Below are 14,595 nucleotides of genomic sequence, written 5' to 3' on the forward strand. Positions count from 1 at the left end.
TTGGCGGAGGCGCCGCGGTCCCGCCCCCGCGCTGTTGTCCAGACAGGGAAGATGGCGGCGGCCGCTGTGAAGAGCATCGGGGGCGGGTTGGGCCGCGGGCTGAGGGAGCTCCGCATCCACCTGTGCCAGCGCTCCGCCGGCAGCCGCGGCGTCAGGTCAGCGCGGGGATGGGCCGGGACGGGGCCGGGGGTGCTCCTCCAGGGGAGCGAGGCACCCCTGAGCTGAGCCATAGGGACGCGTCCTCCTCCTTCCCTCCGCAGGGAATTTATCGAGCAGCACTATGTGACTCTGAAGAAGGCAAATCCCAACTTCCCCATCCTGATCCGTGAGTGCTCCGGGATCCAGCCCAAGCTCTGGGCTCGGTACGGTGAGTAGGGGGTGCCCGCTGGGAAACACCATGGAATTATCATGGGATGGTTTGGGGTGGAAGGAACTTTAGGGACCATCAGTACTTATGAGGAGAATCAGAGGGTGTGAGTGAGGAAAGGACAGACATAGGAAAACGGGAATGGGGAGAATCAGGCTGTTTGGGTTAGAAGCGATTTTAAAGCTCACCCGCTGCCACCTCCTGCCGTGGGCAGGGACATCTTCCACTGGACCCGATTGCTCCCAGCCCCGTCCAGCCTGGCCTTGGACACTGCCAGGGCTGGAGCAGCCACGGCTCCTCTGGGCAACCTCCCCGGGAGGAATTTAATCTGTGGCTGCACTGGCTGCTCAGGGGTTACATGAGGGATGCTGGTGGAGGGGGAGCAGCTGCCCTCGGGACACGGTGTGGGTTCACTTCAGGGAAGTGACTGTGGGAAGCAGAACCGGGCCCAGTGCTCAGCAGGGGCTTTCCAGCCTCTAGCTATGATCTCCCACCCCCACCCCACTCATTGCACAAAAATGTGGTTGTTTTCCCTTTATTTTCACTGAGTTCTCAGTGAAACAGTAGAAGGGAGCAGAAAAGCCCCTCTGGAAAAGATTTGTTTTCCTCAAAGGACATCTGGGCTGGAAAAAATTAATTTCAAAACTTTTGAAAAGATGCAATGATTCTTTCAGCATAAATTTCCCAGTGTGAGTACACGGAGCAGGGGAATCTCGTGTGTCTGGGTGACACTGGCAGGGAAATGGAGCCCCGGGTCAGCCCAGGTTGGGGCAGCTGTAGGAACAGTGTTCAGGCTGCTTTCCTGAGGGCAGCACCTTGCTGGGATGAGGTTGAAGGCCTCAGGGCTGGTCTTGGATGCCAGAGCCAACAAAAGGAGCCCAGCCAGAGCTAACAAAAGGAGACTGAGAAGGGAGGAGAATAAGAAAGTGGAAATTATAACTGGGCACATGGGACATGGTGAGTGTGAAGGGTTGGTGATGGCAGCCTGGGCTGTGACATCAGTGTCCTTGCACCACAAAAGGACCCGCACACCTGCCCCCTCTCACCCTGTCTGTTTTCCTACAGAGTTTGGGAAGGAGAAGAGCATCCCACTGAACAACCTAAGTGCAGATGAAGTGGGCAAAGCCCTGGAGAGTGTTGTGAAAAGCCACGCGTGACAACCGACAGGAAACACGCACATGCTGGAGACCTGACTGATTATCTTTAATGTCAAAGATGTATCTTTAATTTATCAATTCATAAACACAATGTGCTTACCTCGAGCTTGGTGGTGACTGAGAGCCCAGGGAACAGCTGATGCAGCCATTCACCCCTCCCTGGCACAGAGAGTCTGCCTGGGCTGCAACTCGGCTCTGCTCCTGCACCAGGCTGGTGGCTACCAGATGGTGACAAGGACCAGCCAGCACTGGGCACATCAGAGCCCTGAGCAACCCTTGGGAAGCTGCCATGGGTTAAACAGTTTATTCCCCCTGGGAGTGCAGGGAAGGGGCGAGGCCTAGGAGAAGGCAGCCAGGGTGGCCTGGCAGGCACTGGGGGCTCCTGGGGGCTGCCTGACCACATCCAGCAGTGCCTGTGCCCGTTCCTGCAGCTCTGGGATGTTCTGGTGCTGCTCCAGGGCCTGGTGCCCACCTTGCCTGGTGAAATCCGCAGCAGCCTGTGTGAGAGGAGAGGGTGAGAGCTGGCTGGGTGCTACAGCTGATCATTTCTGCCCAAGCCACTACATCCCAGGTAACGGGGCTGAAAGAATTCCCCAGAGCCCTCCTAGACACTGCATTCCCCATCCAGGTAAATCCCACCATGCTGCTTGTTGGTTGGGAAGGACTTAAAAGCCCATCTCATTCCCACCCCCTGCCACGGGCAGCGACACCTTCCACCAGGTGCTCCAAGCCTCATCCTGCCTGGCCTAGGACACTTCCTGGGATGGGACAGTCACAGCTGCTCTGGGCACTCTGTGCCTGGGTCTCACCACCCTCACAGGGAAGAATTCCTTCCTGTGATCTGCAGCAAGTGGAGCAACCTCAGCAGGATCAAAAGAAAACTTGGGGTGGAAACAACCTGCCCAAACACCAGTCCTTGTCAATAAGAAAGGAACTCTGCAGACACAAGAAGGGCTTCCACCATCTGCATCACAGTGTCCCTTTGGGCAGGGGCCTGGGCACGAGGGGTGGAGGGTAGTGTGGCAGTCACTGTTATTCAGATTACAATAACCACCCCCCTCCACAATAACGATAACCCCCACAATAATCATTCCCCATCCCCTTTACAATCCTGCACCCTGAGCTCTCCCGGCTCTCACCTCGGGGCAGTGCAGGAAGAGGAGGTGCAGCAGCTCCAGGCACTGCCCCGCGGCCTCGGGCTCGGGCAGTGTGAGCAGGGGCAGGAGGCGGGGCAGGAGGGGCTGCTGGAGCAGCCGCTGGCACTGGAGCGCTCCCTTCTCTGCGATGTTGCACAGCACAGTCAGCACCTGAGAGGGAGAGGGAGTGAGCTCTGAATGCTCCATGGGCAGATTCCTGACAGGCTTGGGAGGGCTCCCAGCCACGCCCCATGTCATGGAATTGTGGAATGGTTTGGGTTAGAAGGAACCTTAAAGCTCATCCAGTCCAACCCCTGCCATGGCCAGGGACACCATTCACTACCCCAGGTTGTTCCAAGCTCCATCCCTTCTCTGGGCACCCTGTGCCAGGGCCTCACCACTCTGACAGGGAAGAATTCTTCCCAATATCCCATCTAACCCTGCCCTCTGTCAGTGTGAAACCATTCCCTGTTGTCTTGTCACTGGTGCCCTTGCCCCAAGTCCCTCCCCACCTTTTTTTCTTGTCCTGCCAGGTGCTTGCCCACAGCCAAGTGCCCACCACACCACTGGATTTGGAATGCTTTCTCCACACCTACCCCAAGGCACTGTTCCTCCCCGTGCCAGATAGATCCAACCTTGCCACCCACCCCTGGCAGCATCCCCAGTCTCCTAAAGCTTTGGGAACTTTCAAAGGTAAGTGGCAGGAGCCTTCCCAGGCCTGTTCCAGGACCTGGCCCCAAGTTAACATCTCCCTGGGGACCACTCTTACGCTGGGACAAAGCTCTGCCAAGGGTAAATACAGCTGGAGTGGCTTCAGGGGAGGTGGCTGCCACCACGTGAGATCTTCTACCAAGCTGTCACTGCTGTCCCATCCACCCTCCAACTCCAGCACTGTCACTGTGAGATTCATGCTCCTGAAGCTCCAGCACTTCCCCACCATTCCCAAAGCACGGGGCAAGGTTTACCAGCACAGTGGCCATCTGGGAACACGTCAGGAGCTGCAGCAGGGCCGGGAGCAGGTCCAGGGAGAGCAGGGCAGAGCAGAAGAAGGGATCATCCGCTGGGGTGGGCAGAGGAGGAACGTGTCAATAAAACCAGGGCAGGTCCCAGCAGCGTCCAGCTGTGCCACCACCCCGTGGGACACTCACCTGTGAGGTTGTTGAGCAGCCAAAGGCACTCCTGGATGAGGAAGGGGTGCTGCTGCAGGAAGCACTGCAGGATGAGGAAGAGGGCGACGAGCAGGCGCCCGTCCTGGCCCTGGCAGCCCGTCTGTGCCAGCAGGTTACTGACACACCGCAGCACGGGGCACACGAGCTGGGACAGAGGGACACACCACGCCCTTCAGCTCAGCAGTGTCCCCACAGCAATCCTGAGAACAGCCAGCACCCTGCCCACCTCTCACCAGCTCCAGGCCCTCGGGAGCATCTTGGGGGATTTGGGAAGCCAGGTCGAGCAGGAGTGAGGTGAGGGAAGGCACAGCCCCCAGTGACAGCAGCACCACGTTGTCTTTGTGCCTGCAAAGGGGGGGGCAGTGGTGGCCTTGGAGCTTGGAGAGGGGAAACTGCCACATCCCCTCACCAAACAACAGGGCCTGGAAATTCAGAGTGCTCTCCCGAACCACCCCAGGGCTCATTTCATATTGAAACAGTGGCTTCTTTCACATTGAAATAGCAGGTTTTTTTCTGAGCTTATGAGAAAATTTAAAAGCCCATGAAAAACAGATTCATTGGAATTATCTATGTGGGTCTGGAAATGGCAGCCTTGACCCTTGAGTATCTACACATTCCTTGGCTCCAGTGGCAGGCAGGGATTGCTGGCACAGCCCAGATGGGTGGCCCTGGGCCAACCCCACAAGTGTGAGGATTCAGGGTGCTTGCCTTGGGAAGTGTGGGGGACAACTCCAGGCATGGGGAAGCAATTTGAGGGCATTTCAGAGGACTAGAAACAGCCTCCTCATGTTTATCACCCATTACCACCCTGTAAAAGAGCTCAGTGATCCTGCAAACAGCACATGTGCTCAGGCAGGAGAGCTGGGATACCCAGGATGGCTGGGGAATTGCTTTCCCAAGGGAAAAGGGGAGGCAATCCAGATCCCCTTGCAGGATGTGCCTGTGTTTGGCTGCCCCCAGGGAACTCAAAACGAGGAGAAAAATGCATTTACCTACAAATGATGTAGTGGAGACACCATGCAAACTCCACGGCCGCTCCCATCCCAGCCTTGAGGCCAGAGCAAACCAGTCTGAGCATGTGCTGGGGGAGAACTGAGTCCAGGACCAGGCTGGGGCCAGAGAGCAGAGTTAATGCAGGTACAGGCAGGACACCAACAGGGAGACACCAACCCTGGCCACTGAGCAGGGAGCTGCTATACCCCATACTGGGGGCCACAGGGTACAAACACACACCTGGAAGGGACTCTGAGCCAAGGGCTGCGGCCTTGGGCTCTCCCTGTCCATGGCAGGGCCTGGGGACACTCAGGACACTTTGACTGGAGTCACATTTTTGGCACCGGGGGCTGTCAATTTGATCTTTTCCTTTGCAAGAGCAACACAGCCAGAATTCCTTGTGAGCCTTCCCTGATCCATGCTGGCCTTTACTGAAATACCAGAGCTGTCTGCTTAGATGAGGCCAAGGGAAAGGAGCCAAGCCCAGCTCCCTGATCTGCATCAAAACTTCCACAGTTGTGGCAGGATTGTGCCCTGAACTATTAATGTCATTGGGATGGGGAAGGTGTTGTGTCCCCAGCACACAAATCCCACTTGAGCCCCGGGGCCCGTCCTGGTGCAGGGTTCAGAGGCTCAGACTCACGGGATGATCTCTGTGGGGGCTTCCTTGGCTTGGAGGAGCTGTGAGAGGACATAGCCCACACCTTCCAGCACTGCCTCGTGTGGGGACTGCAAGCAAAGAGAACAGAGCTGATCCCTCTGACAGAACCAGGGTGCCAATCAAACCCAGCTCAACCTGGAGAAGAGGGGGCACAGAGGGGACCAGAAGGGACACAGGAACCTGTGGCCACACCAGAGCTGAGCTGTTCCCCTCCCCACATTCACTGGGCTTAGCCCAAACACAGCAGAAGTCCTGGTTTGAGCATTTGGACTTGCAAACCACAGCCCTGCTGGACCCAGGCCGTGCAGAGGGGACAGGGCTCCCTGTGCTACAGACTGTGCCAGGCAGCCACTGGATGGGGGAGATTCGGCTGGAGAAGAGCACAAAGTGGTGAGCTGAGCCCTCAAATGAGCACAGGGGATCCCACAAGTGACCCTCCTGCTCGTGGGAACAGCTCCCTGCAGAGCTTCCCCACATCTGGAAGGAGAGCTGGTGACTCAGGGCTCAGCCAGAAAAGTCTCTCTAGGGCACAGCAGAAATGTGGCTGAGCTTTCACCCACCTGGATGCAGGATGCCAGCACTGGAATAATGCCCTGGGGCAGAAGTTGCTTCCTCACAGCCTCACTTTCTACTACGAGGTTCCCCAGTGTGTACAAACACAGCTCCTGCAAAAACACAGAGCAAGAGGTGACCCCATGGGCAGCCACCAAAACCTCAGGTCCCACACACTGCCCTGAGCAGGGCAGGAGCTGGCCTTGGAGGGGAACACAGATGGACTCTCCAGCCACACCATTCCCAGCTCAATCAGCTTCAGTTCATTCTTCTTCTATCTGGCTGAAGTTGGGATCTGATCACTCCCACTCTGGAGGTTTTTCAGGCTTCTAATTTCAGGATGACATTTCCCTGAGGCCCCTCTGGTTCTCCTGGAGTCTGCCTGTGTGCTGCATTCAAATGGGATCAGCACCTGGGGTCACTGCCCACCTTGCTCCTTAGTTCTGAGCCTGTCTGCTTCCCAATGGAGCAGCTGGAAAACACGTGGGGCATCCCAGAGCTACTCCAGTGTTTGCTCTTTTCCCAGATCAAGTTGCACAGCATGGAGCCACTCTACCTTTATCCTTTCTTTCTTTTCCTTATATATTTTTTAAAGTGATATCTTCGTACTTTTGTATTGTTTCATTTCTATAGATAACAACCAAAATGGCTACATACCTCCTTTCCAGTGCAACCAAACTGTTCTAAAATAAACCTATCACATAGATTTGGAGACATATAGAGACAAACACAGGTCATTCAGTGTAGTTCCACTCTAATCCAACCCAAGGGATCTATGATTAACAAGAACTCAGTTACCCCACCATCAGGGACAGGTCACTACACTTGGGCACTGGAATAGTCCTGCTCTGAGGGCAAGGCTGTGATGCCAAAAGATTTTTGCTTCCAGAGGGCCCTTTCTCAGCAGCACTGCCACATGTGAGCCACATGTGACCAGAAGAGATCAATACCAACCACACCAAAGACTCCCAGGTGCCAGCAGGTTACTGGCCAACGCGCCCATGGATCTCACCGTGAACTCCAGGCTGTGTCCCGACAGGTAGGTGAGCAGGTAGGAGGTGACAGGCAGGCACGCCTCAGCCACCGTGGGGACACTGGAGTGGGACAGCTCGTGCAGACAGCGGGCAGCCTCCAGCTGCAGGTCAGCCAGGCTGCTGGTGAAGAGCCCCGTGAGCGTCCGGATGCTGCCCTCGAGCCTGGGGGATCCAAAGGCTGCTGTCACCTCCCACCAGGCCACAGCCCAGCTCACCCACCCAGCCACGGGGACACCGGGCTCCTCAGGACATGCCCTTGGTAACAGCCACAGCAGGCCTGGGCTGACCTGACAAATTTCTGCTGAGTGTCCTCGTTCTGCAGAGCCCAGCGGAGGCGGCCGAGCCATCGCTTCCTGTCCTCTGAGCCCCTCTGCACACCCCTGAGCAGCTCCACAACCTGCCCAGGCAATTGAAAGGTGGGTGAGCTTCCAGCACTGCCAGCATTAAGATTTCACCCCTTTAATTCTTGAGGCAAAGGAACCCAGGGCATAAAGATGGGCACAAGGAGCCTTAACTGTGTCCAGCAGCAAATCAGAACCATTCCCAAACCCACCCCCACCCAGCCTCCTTCATATGCTGAGTCTGGGGAAGACCCCCAGGACCCCCATTGCCATGGAGAACGTCAGTTCTTCACCTCATCCTCTGAGAGTGGGTCTGGCACGACGTCTGCTCCATCCTGTGCCCCCTCCTCGGCTGTGCTGTCCTCCCGCAGGAGCCGCTTGCTGACCAGCTGCTCCTGCCGCCGGGCCTTCCTGAGGGCTGCCATGGCATCAGGACACGTCACCACGGGGCAGGACACTTCTCCATCCCTCCCAAGAGCCTCATTCCTCCCTCCATCCAGGGAGGAACTGCCCATTCCTCCTTGGGCAAGCCTGGAAGGGATGCACGAGCAGGGACTGCACCTGGAGCTGGGGTGAGGGTCGGGCACACAAAGGGTGAAGCCACTGGTGGGATAATGGGCAGGAACACGGGACAGAGGCCCTAGGACCAGCTGGAGGGACCTGAGGCTGCATTTCACACAGCACCATAAAATCATTACAGTTGGAAAAGACCTGAAAGATCATCAACTCCAGCCTTCTACTGAACACCACCATGGTCACCAAGCCATGCCCCAAGTGCGCTATCACTTGTTTTTGGAAAACACCTCCAGGGATGGTGACTCCACCCCTGCCCTGTTCCAATGCCTGACCACTCTTTCCATGAAGAAATTTTCCTTAATATCCACCCTGATCCTCCCCTGGCCCGGCCTGAGGCCGTTCCCTCTCCTCCTGTCCCTGTTCCCAGGGAGCAGAGCCCGACCTGGGGCTGTCCCCTCCTGTCAGGGACATGTCCAGAGCTACAAGGTCCCCCCGAACCTCCTTCTCTCCAGGCTGACACTTAGGCGAGACCTTGGAAAACCCAAACAGCGGAGTGGGGGGGGGGGGGTTGTTGAAGAAACGGGGAAATTCACGGCAGAAACGCCAGGGGTTAAATGTGCAGCTGTGAATGTGCAGCTGTGAATGTGCAGGTGTAAAACGCTTCCCCGAGCCATCACTCCGCGCATCGCGGGCGGGGCGGGGATGGAGGCGGCGAGGGCTGAGCTGGGGGGTCCCTCCCACCCACGGGGGACCCCGCAAACCCCCCCGGCTGTCCCGGGGTCCCCGGCCGGACCTGCCTCTCGCTCCCGCCGCCGCTCCCGCAGCTCCTCCGCGCTGCGCCCGCCGCGCCGGCCCCGCCGCCGGCCCCACATGGCCGAGCACGACCAGGACGACGAGGAGGAGGAGGAGGAGGAGGAAAAGGCCGGTCCTGGGGCGGTCCTGGGGCGGTCCCGAGGCGGGGAAAACACGATCCCGTCCCCCCCTCCCCGTTCGCAACCCGCTGCGGGCATGGGCAGCTGTGCGGCCGCAGGGCTGGGTGCGGGTTGTGCTGAAGCAGAAAAATGCCCCCAAAGATTCAGCAGAAAGATGAAACATGGCGGCTCGGTGCCCCGGGACCTTCCGCCATGGTGATGGGGACGAGGGGCAGAGGAGTTCGTGCTTCCCCACGAACGTGCTTGGGGAATTTGCGGCTGGAAGGCAGAAATTCAGTGTACCAGCCCCGGGCAGAGCTGCCGGGCTCGTCAAAAGGGGCCGGGAGGAGAGCTCAGAGGGCAAATGAGACTTTTCCATCATGCACTCAGCAGCAGTTTCGTGGAATTCCAGACCTATTTGGATGGGAAGAGACCTTAAAGTTCATCCAGCTCCAACCCCTCCACCACGGGCAGGGACACTTTCCACTGTCCCAGGTTGCTCCAAGCCCTGTCCAACCTGGCCTAGGACACTGCCAAGGATCCAGGGTGAGACACAGCTTTTTTGGACAACCTGTGCCAGGTCCTCCCCACCTTCACAGGGAGGAATTTCTTCCCAATATCCCATCTAACCCTGCCCTCTGGCAGTGGGAAGCCTTTCCCCCTTGTTCTGTCACTCCATGCCCTTGTCCTAAGTCCCTCTCCTGGAGCCCCTTTAGGCACTGGCAGGGCCTCTAAGGTCTGAGCCTTGTCCAGGCTGAACAGCCCCATCTCCCAGCCTGTCTGCACAGCAGAGGGGCTCCAGCCCTTGGAGCATTTCTGTGGTCTCCTCTGGACTTGCTCCAGCAGCTCCATGTCCTTGTGCTGAGGAATTTCAGGTAACTCGAGGATGTAGAAAAGGAATCATGGAATTGCTGAGCACCTCTGCACAACAATCCCAGAGAGCGAGGGACCCCACCCCAGCTGTTGTGGCACCAATGTGTAGCGCCACATTAACAACAAACTGGGAGTTGCATTGTCCAGACATGCGGTTTCATTACCTTTCTGAAACCCTTTCTGAATCCAACAGAGGCAGAGAAATCCCCGGCAAAGAAAAAAATTCCAGAGAGACTATAGAATCACAGAACGATTTAGGTTGGAAAAGATCTCCAAGATCATAAAGTCCAGCCTTTGACCACCACCTTGTCAGCCAGAGCAGAGCACTCAGTGCCACATCCAGCTGTTTCTGGAGCACTTCTGGCTCCTTCTGGTGAAAGAATTCCCTGTGCAGCTTCAGGCTGCCTGGACAATGGATGAGAGTTGTGCCATCCCCGTCCTACATGGAACACCTGGGTGTGACAGTCCTGTACCTTTCTGCATTGCCTGCAGGGTGCTCAGCACCCGGGGAGCCTTGAGCCACAGCAATTCCAGAGCTTCTGGGAGGGCTGAACCCGAAAGTGCTTTGGGGAATCTTGCCCGCACTCTGTTCCATCACCATTCCTAGGAAAGCGAGCAGCGCTGCCACTCCGGCCGCAACCTTTCCCAGCCCGCAGCCGCAGGGAAGCAGAAGTGACTTGGGAGGCTCCGTCCTGCTCAGGAAGTCACTCTGTAGGAGCGAGAGCTGTGCCCGGGAGCCGGGCTAGAGGTGTGTGCCCAGCCCTGGCGCAGGGACCCGACCCGGGCAGTGCCAGCCGCGGGAGAACAGCTGGAACACAGCTGGAGCACAGCTGGAGCACCGAGGGCTCATCCGGAGGGAGCCTGGGCAGGATCGGGTGCCGGACGGAGCTGAGCTCTCGGAGCCTTTGGCACCTCAGCCCGGGATTTGGCAGCAGCTGGAGGAAGCAGAAGCGGAGCAAGGAAACATTCGGGTGTGAGCTGGCTGGTGAGTCACTGTACAAACCCACCCGGGGTCCCAGAGCTCCGTGCGGGTGCTGGAGGAGCTGCTGGAGGGTGGTACAGCGATGGCACGGACAGGTAAGGAGAGCTCCGGCCTCGGTGGGCTTTGGGATGTGGCCAAGGGAAGCTGTGGCTGATCAGGGCTGATCAGAACGACTCAAAGCAGGAGGCTGGACTGGGGACCTCCAAAGACCCCCTTTGAGCTGAGTCAGCACATATTTAGGAGCCTTTAGCCTTTGCTTGCTGCTTCTTTTGCAATCTGGTGATCGGAGATCAGACTCTGTCAGCTGACCGGCTTCTGGTGCTGACAGGGATGTGTTCACACCTTCAGGGGTCATTTTCTAACACCCCTTTGGGGGCTGGTGATGGATCAAATCGCTGGGTGAGGAAGGAGAAAACATGAAGCCTCTGTTGCAATTTCCTGCCCCAGATCACAGAGGAACAAACCCAGCTGGGGCTCTCTCCCTGCTCAGACTGACACATCTGCCTTCTAACTCCGCATTTGCAGTTTCCCCAGGCATTTCCTGGTGGTTTAGAAGTGGGAGCCTGCAGCAAGGCAGGACAGTGCAGAGCCTCGGGAGGCTCCCTGCTGAGGAAAGGGTGGCACAGGTGCAGCTCTGGGGTTTGGCTGCTGGCCCGAGCGTTGCCCGAGCCACGGCTCAGTGGCCAGGCGGGTGCAGGAGGGACGGGGGCAGTGCCCTGTCCTGAGGGCTGAACTGCCCAAGCCATCCCTCCAGTCTGGGTCAGAGTGGTCCCCTCAGCTGCCATTCACCGTTTCTCCTCCAGTTTTCAGGTTGTTCACCATGAGTGTGGCTGTGCTGCTGCTCCTGGGGCTGGGGCTGCAGGTGGGGGAAGGCAGAACAGACAGATGTTTCTTCAACCGTGCTCAGGAGTACTGCGTGTGCTACAATGTGTCCGAGGAAACCATCGGCAGCATCATCCAGTGCCTCGCAGCAACTGTGGTGGAGTTTCAGGGCGGAGATCTGGAGAAATACATAGCCTTGCCCATCAGGGACCTGGACCCCTCTGCCATTGAAACTCTGGGCTCCCTCCTCATCCAGAAAATAATTATTGGGAATGTGCTGGTGCCCGAGATACTCCTCGCCCGTGTGCTGAGGTTCTTCTCCTACACCCATGTGCAGGAGCTGGCCTTTGAGAGCTGCATTTTCCAGGGGGCAGGCAACTGGAGTGACATGGATGGCCAGAACTTGCCCATACTGTCCCTGAGCTTCCACAATGTGACATCTGCCCCGCTGACAGGCCATGAGCAGGCTTTCTCCAGCCTGAGCAGGTGGCTGGGGACCCTGCAGGAGCTGGCTGTCACCAGCTCCCGTGTCACCAGCCTGCCCTGTGCCATCGGGAGGGTGTTCAGGGCTCTGCATTCCCTCAGCCTGGCACAGAACAGCCTCGGGGATGGGAGCCTGGCCCCTGCCTTCTGCCGGGGAGCTTTCCCTCAGCTCCAGGAGCTGAGCCTGCACCACAACAACCTGAGCTCCTACCACAGCGTGTGTGATGGTGTGCAGCTGCTGCTGGAGCTCCAGCACCTCGATCTCAGCCACAACCAGCTCATGGCAGACTCACCCTCCTCCTGCCAGTGGCCAGCATCCCTCCGGCATTTTAACCTGTCCAACACTGGCTTGGATGAAGTCCCAACACCGCTGCCTCCCAACCTCGAGGTGCTGGACATGAGCCACAACCACCTCCATGCTGTAGACATCTCCCTCAGCTCCTTGAAGAAGCTCTTCCTGAATCAAAACCTGCTGCAGGCCATGCCCTCCATCAGGAATTACCCCAAGCTGGACACCCTTCGCCTGGACAACAACTCCATTTCGGAGCTGCCCAGGGATGAGGTGAAGCTCCTGGGGCGCCTGCAGGACGTGGCTGTGGCTGACAACCCCTTCAGCTGCTCCTGCTCTGGGGCAGGGGGGCTGCAGGCTCTGGCAGCCACGGGGCACCTGGGGCAGGGCTGGCCTGGGGAGTACAGGTGCCACTCCCCAGCGGAGTACCAGGGCTGGCTGGTGGCCCAGGTGCCGGTGTCGGTGTCACGCTGTCACCTCGCCGCCGTGGTGGCCCCGCTCTGCGTCGTGCTCGCCCTGCTCGGTGTGGCTGGGGCCGTGTGTCTGCTCAGGACCAGGCCCTGCAGCAGAGCCTGAGGGGCACTGGGACCCTTCCCACTGCTGCTTCCCCCCAGGGGCTCCGTGGGGAGGCTCACAGGTCGCTGTTCTGGTGAGGGGCTCTTGGTGTCCCCAGCCCGGGCTCCCCGGTGGAGCAGGGCTGTCCACAGGGTCACCCCGCTGTGGCTGTGCCCAGACAGGTTTTGGGGCACCCCTCACTTCCAGCTCTGTGCCACGCTCTGACCCAGAACTGCACCCTCCCATAGGGGATTTCCCTGTGGCCAACTCCAGCTCCCCAACTCGCCCTCACTGTCCCTGCCATGTCACCTGTCCTGGACAAGAGGAGTTCAGCTCCATCTTATTCCCACTGGTAGCACTCAGATGCCCCAAGCCTTGCTGGTCCCTGCCCAGAGCCCCCCCACACCTTTTAGCCCCCCAGTCCAGCCATCCTTGGAGCCTCCATGGCCCCTGTGCTCATCCTCCCTCTCCTCACTATGGCTGGGCCAGGATGTCAGGGTTGGCAGGATGCTGCTTGGCTGCTCTTCAGCCTAATAGAAAACTGAAAACCCACAAAAGACAGGAAAATGAGTAAATTAAACACCCCTGCACACAAATGCTAATGAGCTGGTGCAGCTCCTTATATCTCAACCTGAGGCACTGGTGGATGAATCCAAGTGGGACCTTGAGGAGAAACTTTTTAGGTGATAAGAAGAAAATGGGTTTATTCTGGGTTCTGGGTTACTCAGAGAATTTCTCATAGTAAGGAGAAAATGGATTATGGGATGCTAAGGGAGAGCCTGGGAATGGGGGTGGGGAAGGGACAGGCATGGAAAAATGGGGATGGGGGAGAATAATGGAATCAGAGGGTAGTTTCATTTGAAAGGTGCTTCAAAGATCATCTCATTCCACACCCTGCCATAGCCAGGGACACCTTCCACTATTCCAGGGTGCTCCAAGTCCCATCCAGCCTGGCCTTGGACACTTCCAGGGATGGGCAGACACAGCATCCCTGGGTGGCCTATGCCAGGGCCTCACCACCCTCACAGGGAAGAATTTCTCTGCAATATCCCATCTAACCGTGCCCTCTGTCAGTGGGAAGCCATTCCCCCTTGTCCCTGTGAAGAGAAGGGGCTGGTGGCAGACAGGCAGTGCTCACCTGGCCAAGCCCTGCTCTCCTTCCCCAGGGCCTGTCCTGCCTCTGCATTAAAGGCTGTGCCCGGGTGTTTCCTGTGTCCCTCCCTGTCTGTGTTTGGGCACAGGTACACATGACCTGCAGGCAAACACAGCCTGGGGGTGGAGGGAAAACAGAATGTGGGGAGGACCAAGAGCAAGAGCACAGAGTCCAGGCGTGGATCGTGATGGACTCGGGCTCTGCTGCATGTCCAGGGTGTGTCCCTGCCCGGGGTGGAGGGGCTGTGGGGCTGTGCCAGCCCTGAGCAGCCCGAGGGGAGGGTGGGGCAGCACCCCGGGCAGTGTGAGGGTGGCTGGTGGCTCAGGGTGTTGGCTCTGGTGGTGTTAACCAGGGTGTACAATCTGCACCTCGGGAATCCTGAGCTGGCTGGACATGGAACAGGGAGCAGCAGCTGCTGGTGATGGATGAGGAAGGAGAAATCCCTGAATCCTGGATCCTAGACTTTGCTATCCCATGGGAGCACTCACATGGGGCTGTCTGCCTGCTCAGGGCCACAGAGTGTGAGTGGGATGTGTGACCATTCCCACCAGTGCTGCCCCACAGGGGCTCCCTGGGAAGGCTCACAGGGCCCCCAAGAGCT

The 14,595-nt window shown here is 58.1% G+C and overlaps 3 protein-coding genes across 5 annotated transcripts; 2 read left to right on the plus strand and 1 right to left on the minus strand.

Moving 5' to 3' along the window:
• Positions 1-25: 25 nt before the first annotated feature.
• NDUFA2 (NADH:ubiquinone oxidoreductase subunit A2) lies at positions 26-1,629 on the plus strand. Its single transcript, XM_014887698.2, has 3 exons — positions 26-155; positions 261-367; positions 1,433-1,629. Exons 1-3 carry the CDS (start codon positions 52-54, stop codon positions 1,522-1,524), a joined length of 303 nt encoding a protein of 100 aa, XP_014743184.1. The 5' UTR covers positions 26-51; the 3' UTR covers positions 1,525-1,629.
• On the minus strand, positions 1,550-8,805 carry TMCO6 (transmembrane and coiled-coil domains 6). Of its 2 annotated transcripts, XM_014887663.2 has the most exons (12): positions 8,720-8,805; positions 7,704-7,828; positions 7,357-7,466; positions 7,048-7,231; positions 6,044-6,148; positions 5,466-5,551; positions 4,822-4,938; positions 4,063-4,174; positions 3,809-3,974; positions 3,626-3,720; positions 2,664-2,831; positions 1,550-2,021 (listed from the first exon to the last, which is right to left on the minus strand). In XM_014887663.2, the coding sequence occupies exons 1-12, from the start codon at positions 8,796-8,798 to the stop codon at positions 1,863-1,865; spliced, it is 1,506 nt and encodes a 501-aa protein (XP_014743149.1). In that variant the 5' UTR covers positions 8,799-8,805; the 3' UTR covers positions 1,550-1,862. The 2 variants fall into 2 exon arrangements, with proteins under 2 accessions (XP_014743149.1, XP_088029970.1); XM_088173844.1 differs by lacking the exon at positions 8,720-8,805 and having other exon boundaries at positions 7,704-8,467.
• Positions 8,806-10,433: 1,628 nt separating this feature from the next.
• Positions 10,434-13,438, plus strand: CD14 (CD14 molecule). 2 transcript variants are annotated; one of them, XM_014887696.2, is made up of 2 exons: positions 10,434-10,787; positions 11,496-13,438. In XM_014887696.2, the coding sequence occupies exons 1-2, from the start codon at positions 10,775-10,777 to the stop codon at positions 12,860-12,862; spliced, it is 1,380 nt and encodes a 459-aa protein (XP_014743182.2). In that variant the 5' UTR covers positions 10,434-10,774; the 3' UTR covers positions 12,863-13,438. The 2 variants fall into 2 exon arrangements, with proteins under 2 accessions (XP_014743182.2, XP_014743183.2); XM_014887697.2 differs by having other exon boundaries at positions 10,434-10,695.
• Positions 13,439-14,595: the final 1,157 nt, after the last annotated feature.

The sequence above is a fragment of the Sturnus vulgaris genome, chromosome 15 (genome assembly GCF_052056855.1).
Source record: "Sturnus vulgaris isolate bStuVul1 chromosome 15, bStuVul1.hap1, whole genome shotgun sequence".
NCBI classification, from domain to species: domain Eukaryota; kingdom Metazoa; phylum Chordata; class Aves; order Passeriformes; family Sturnidae; genus Sturnus; species Sturnus vulgaris.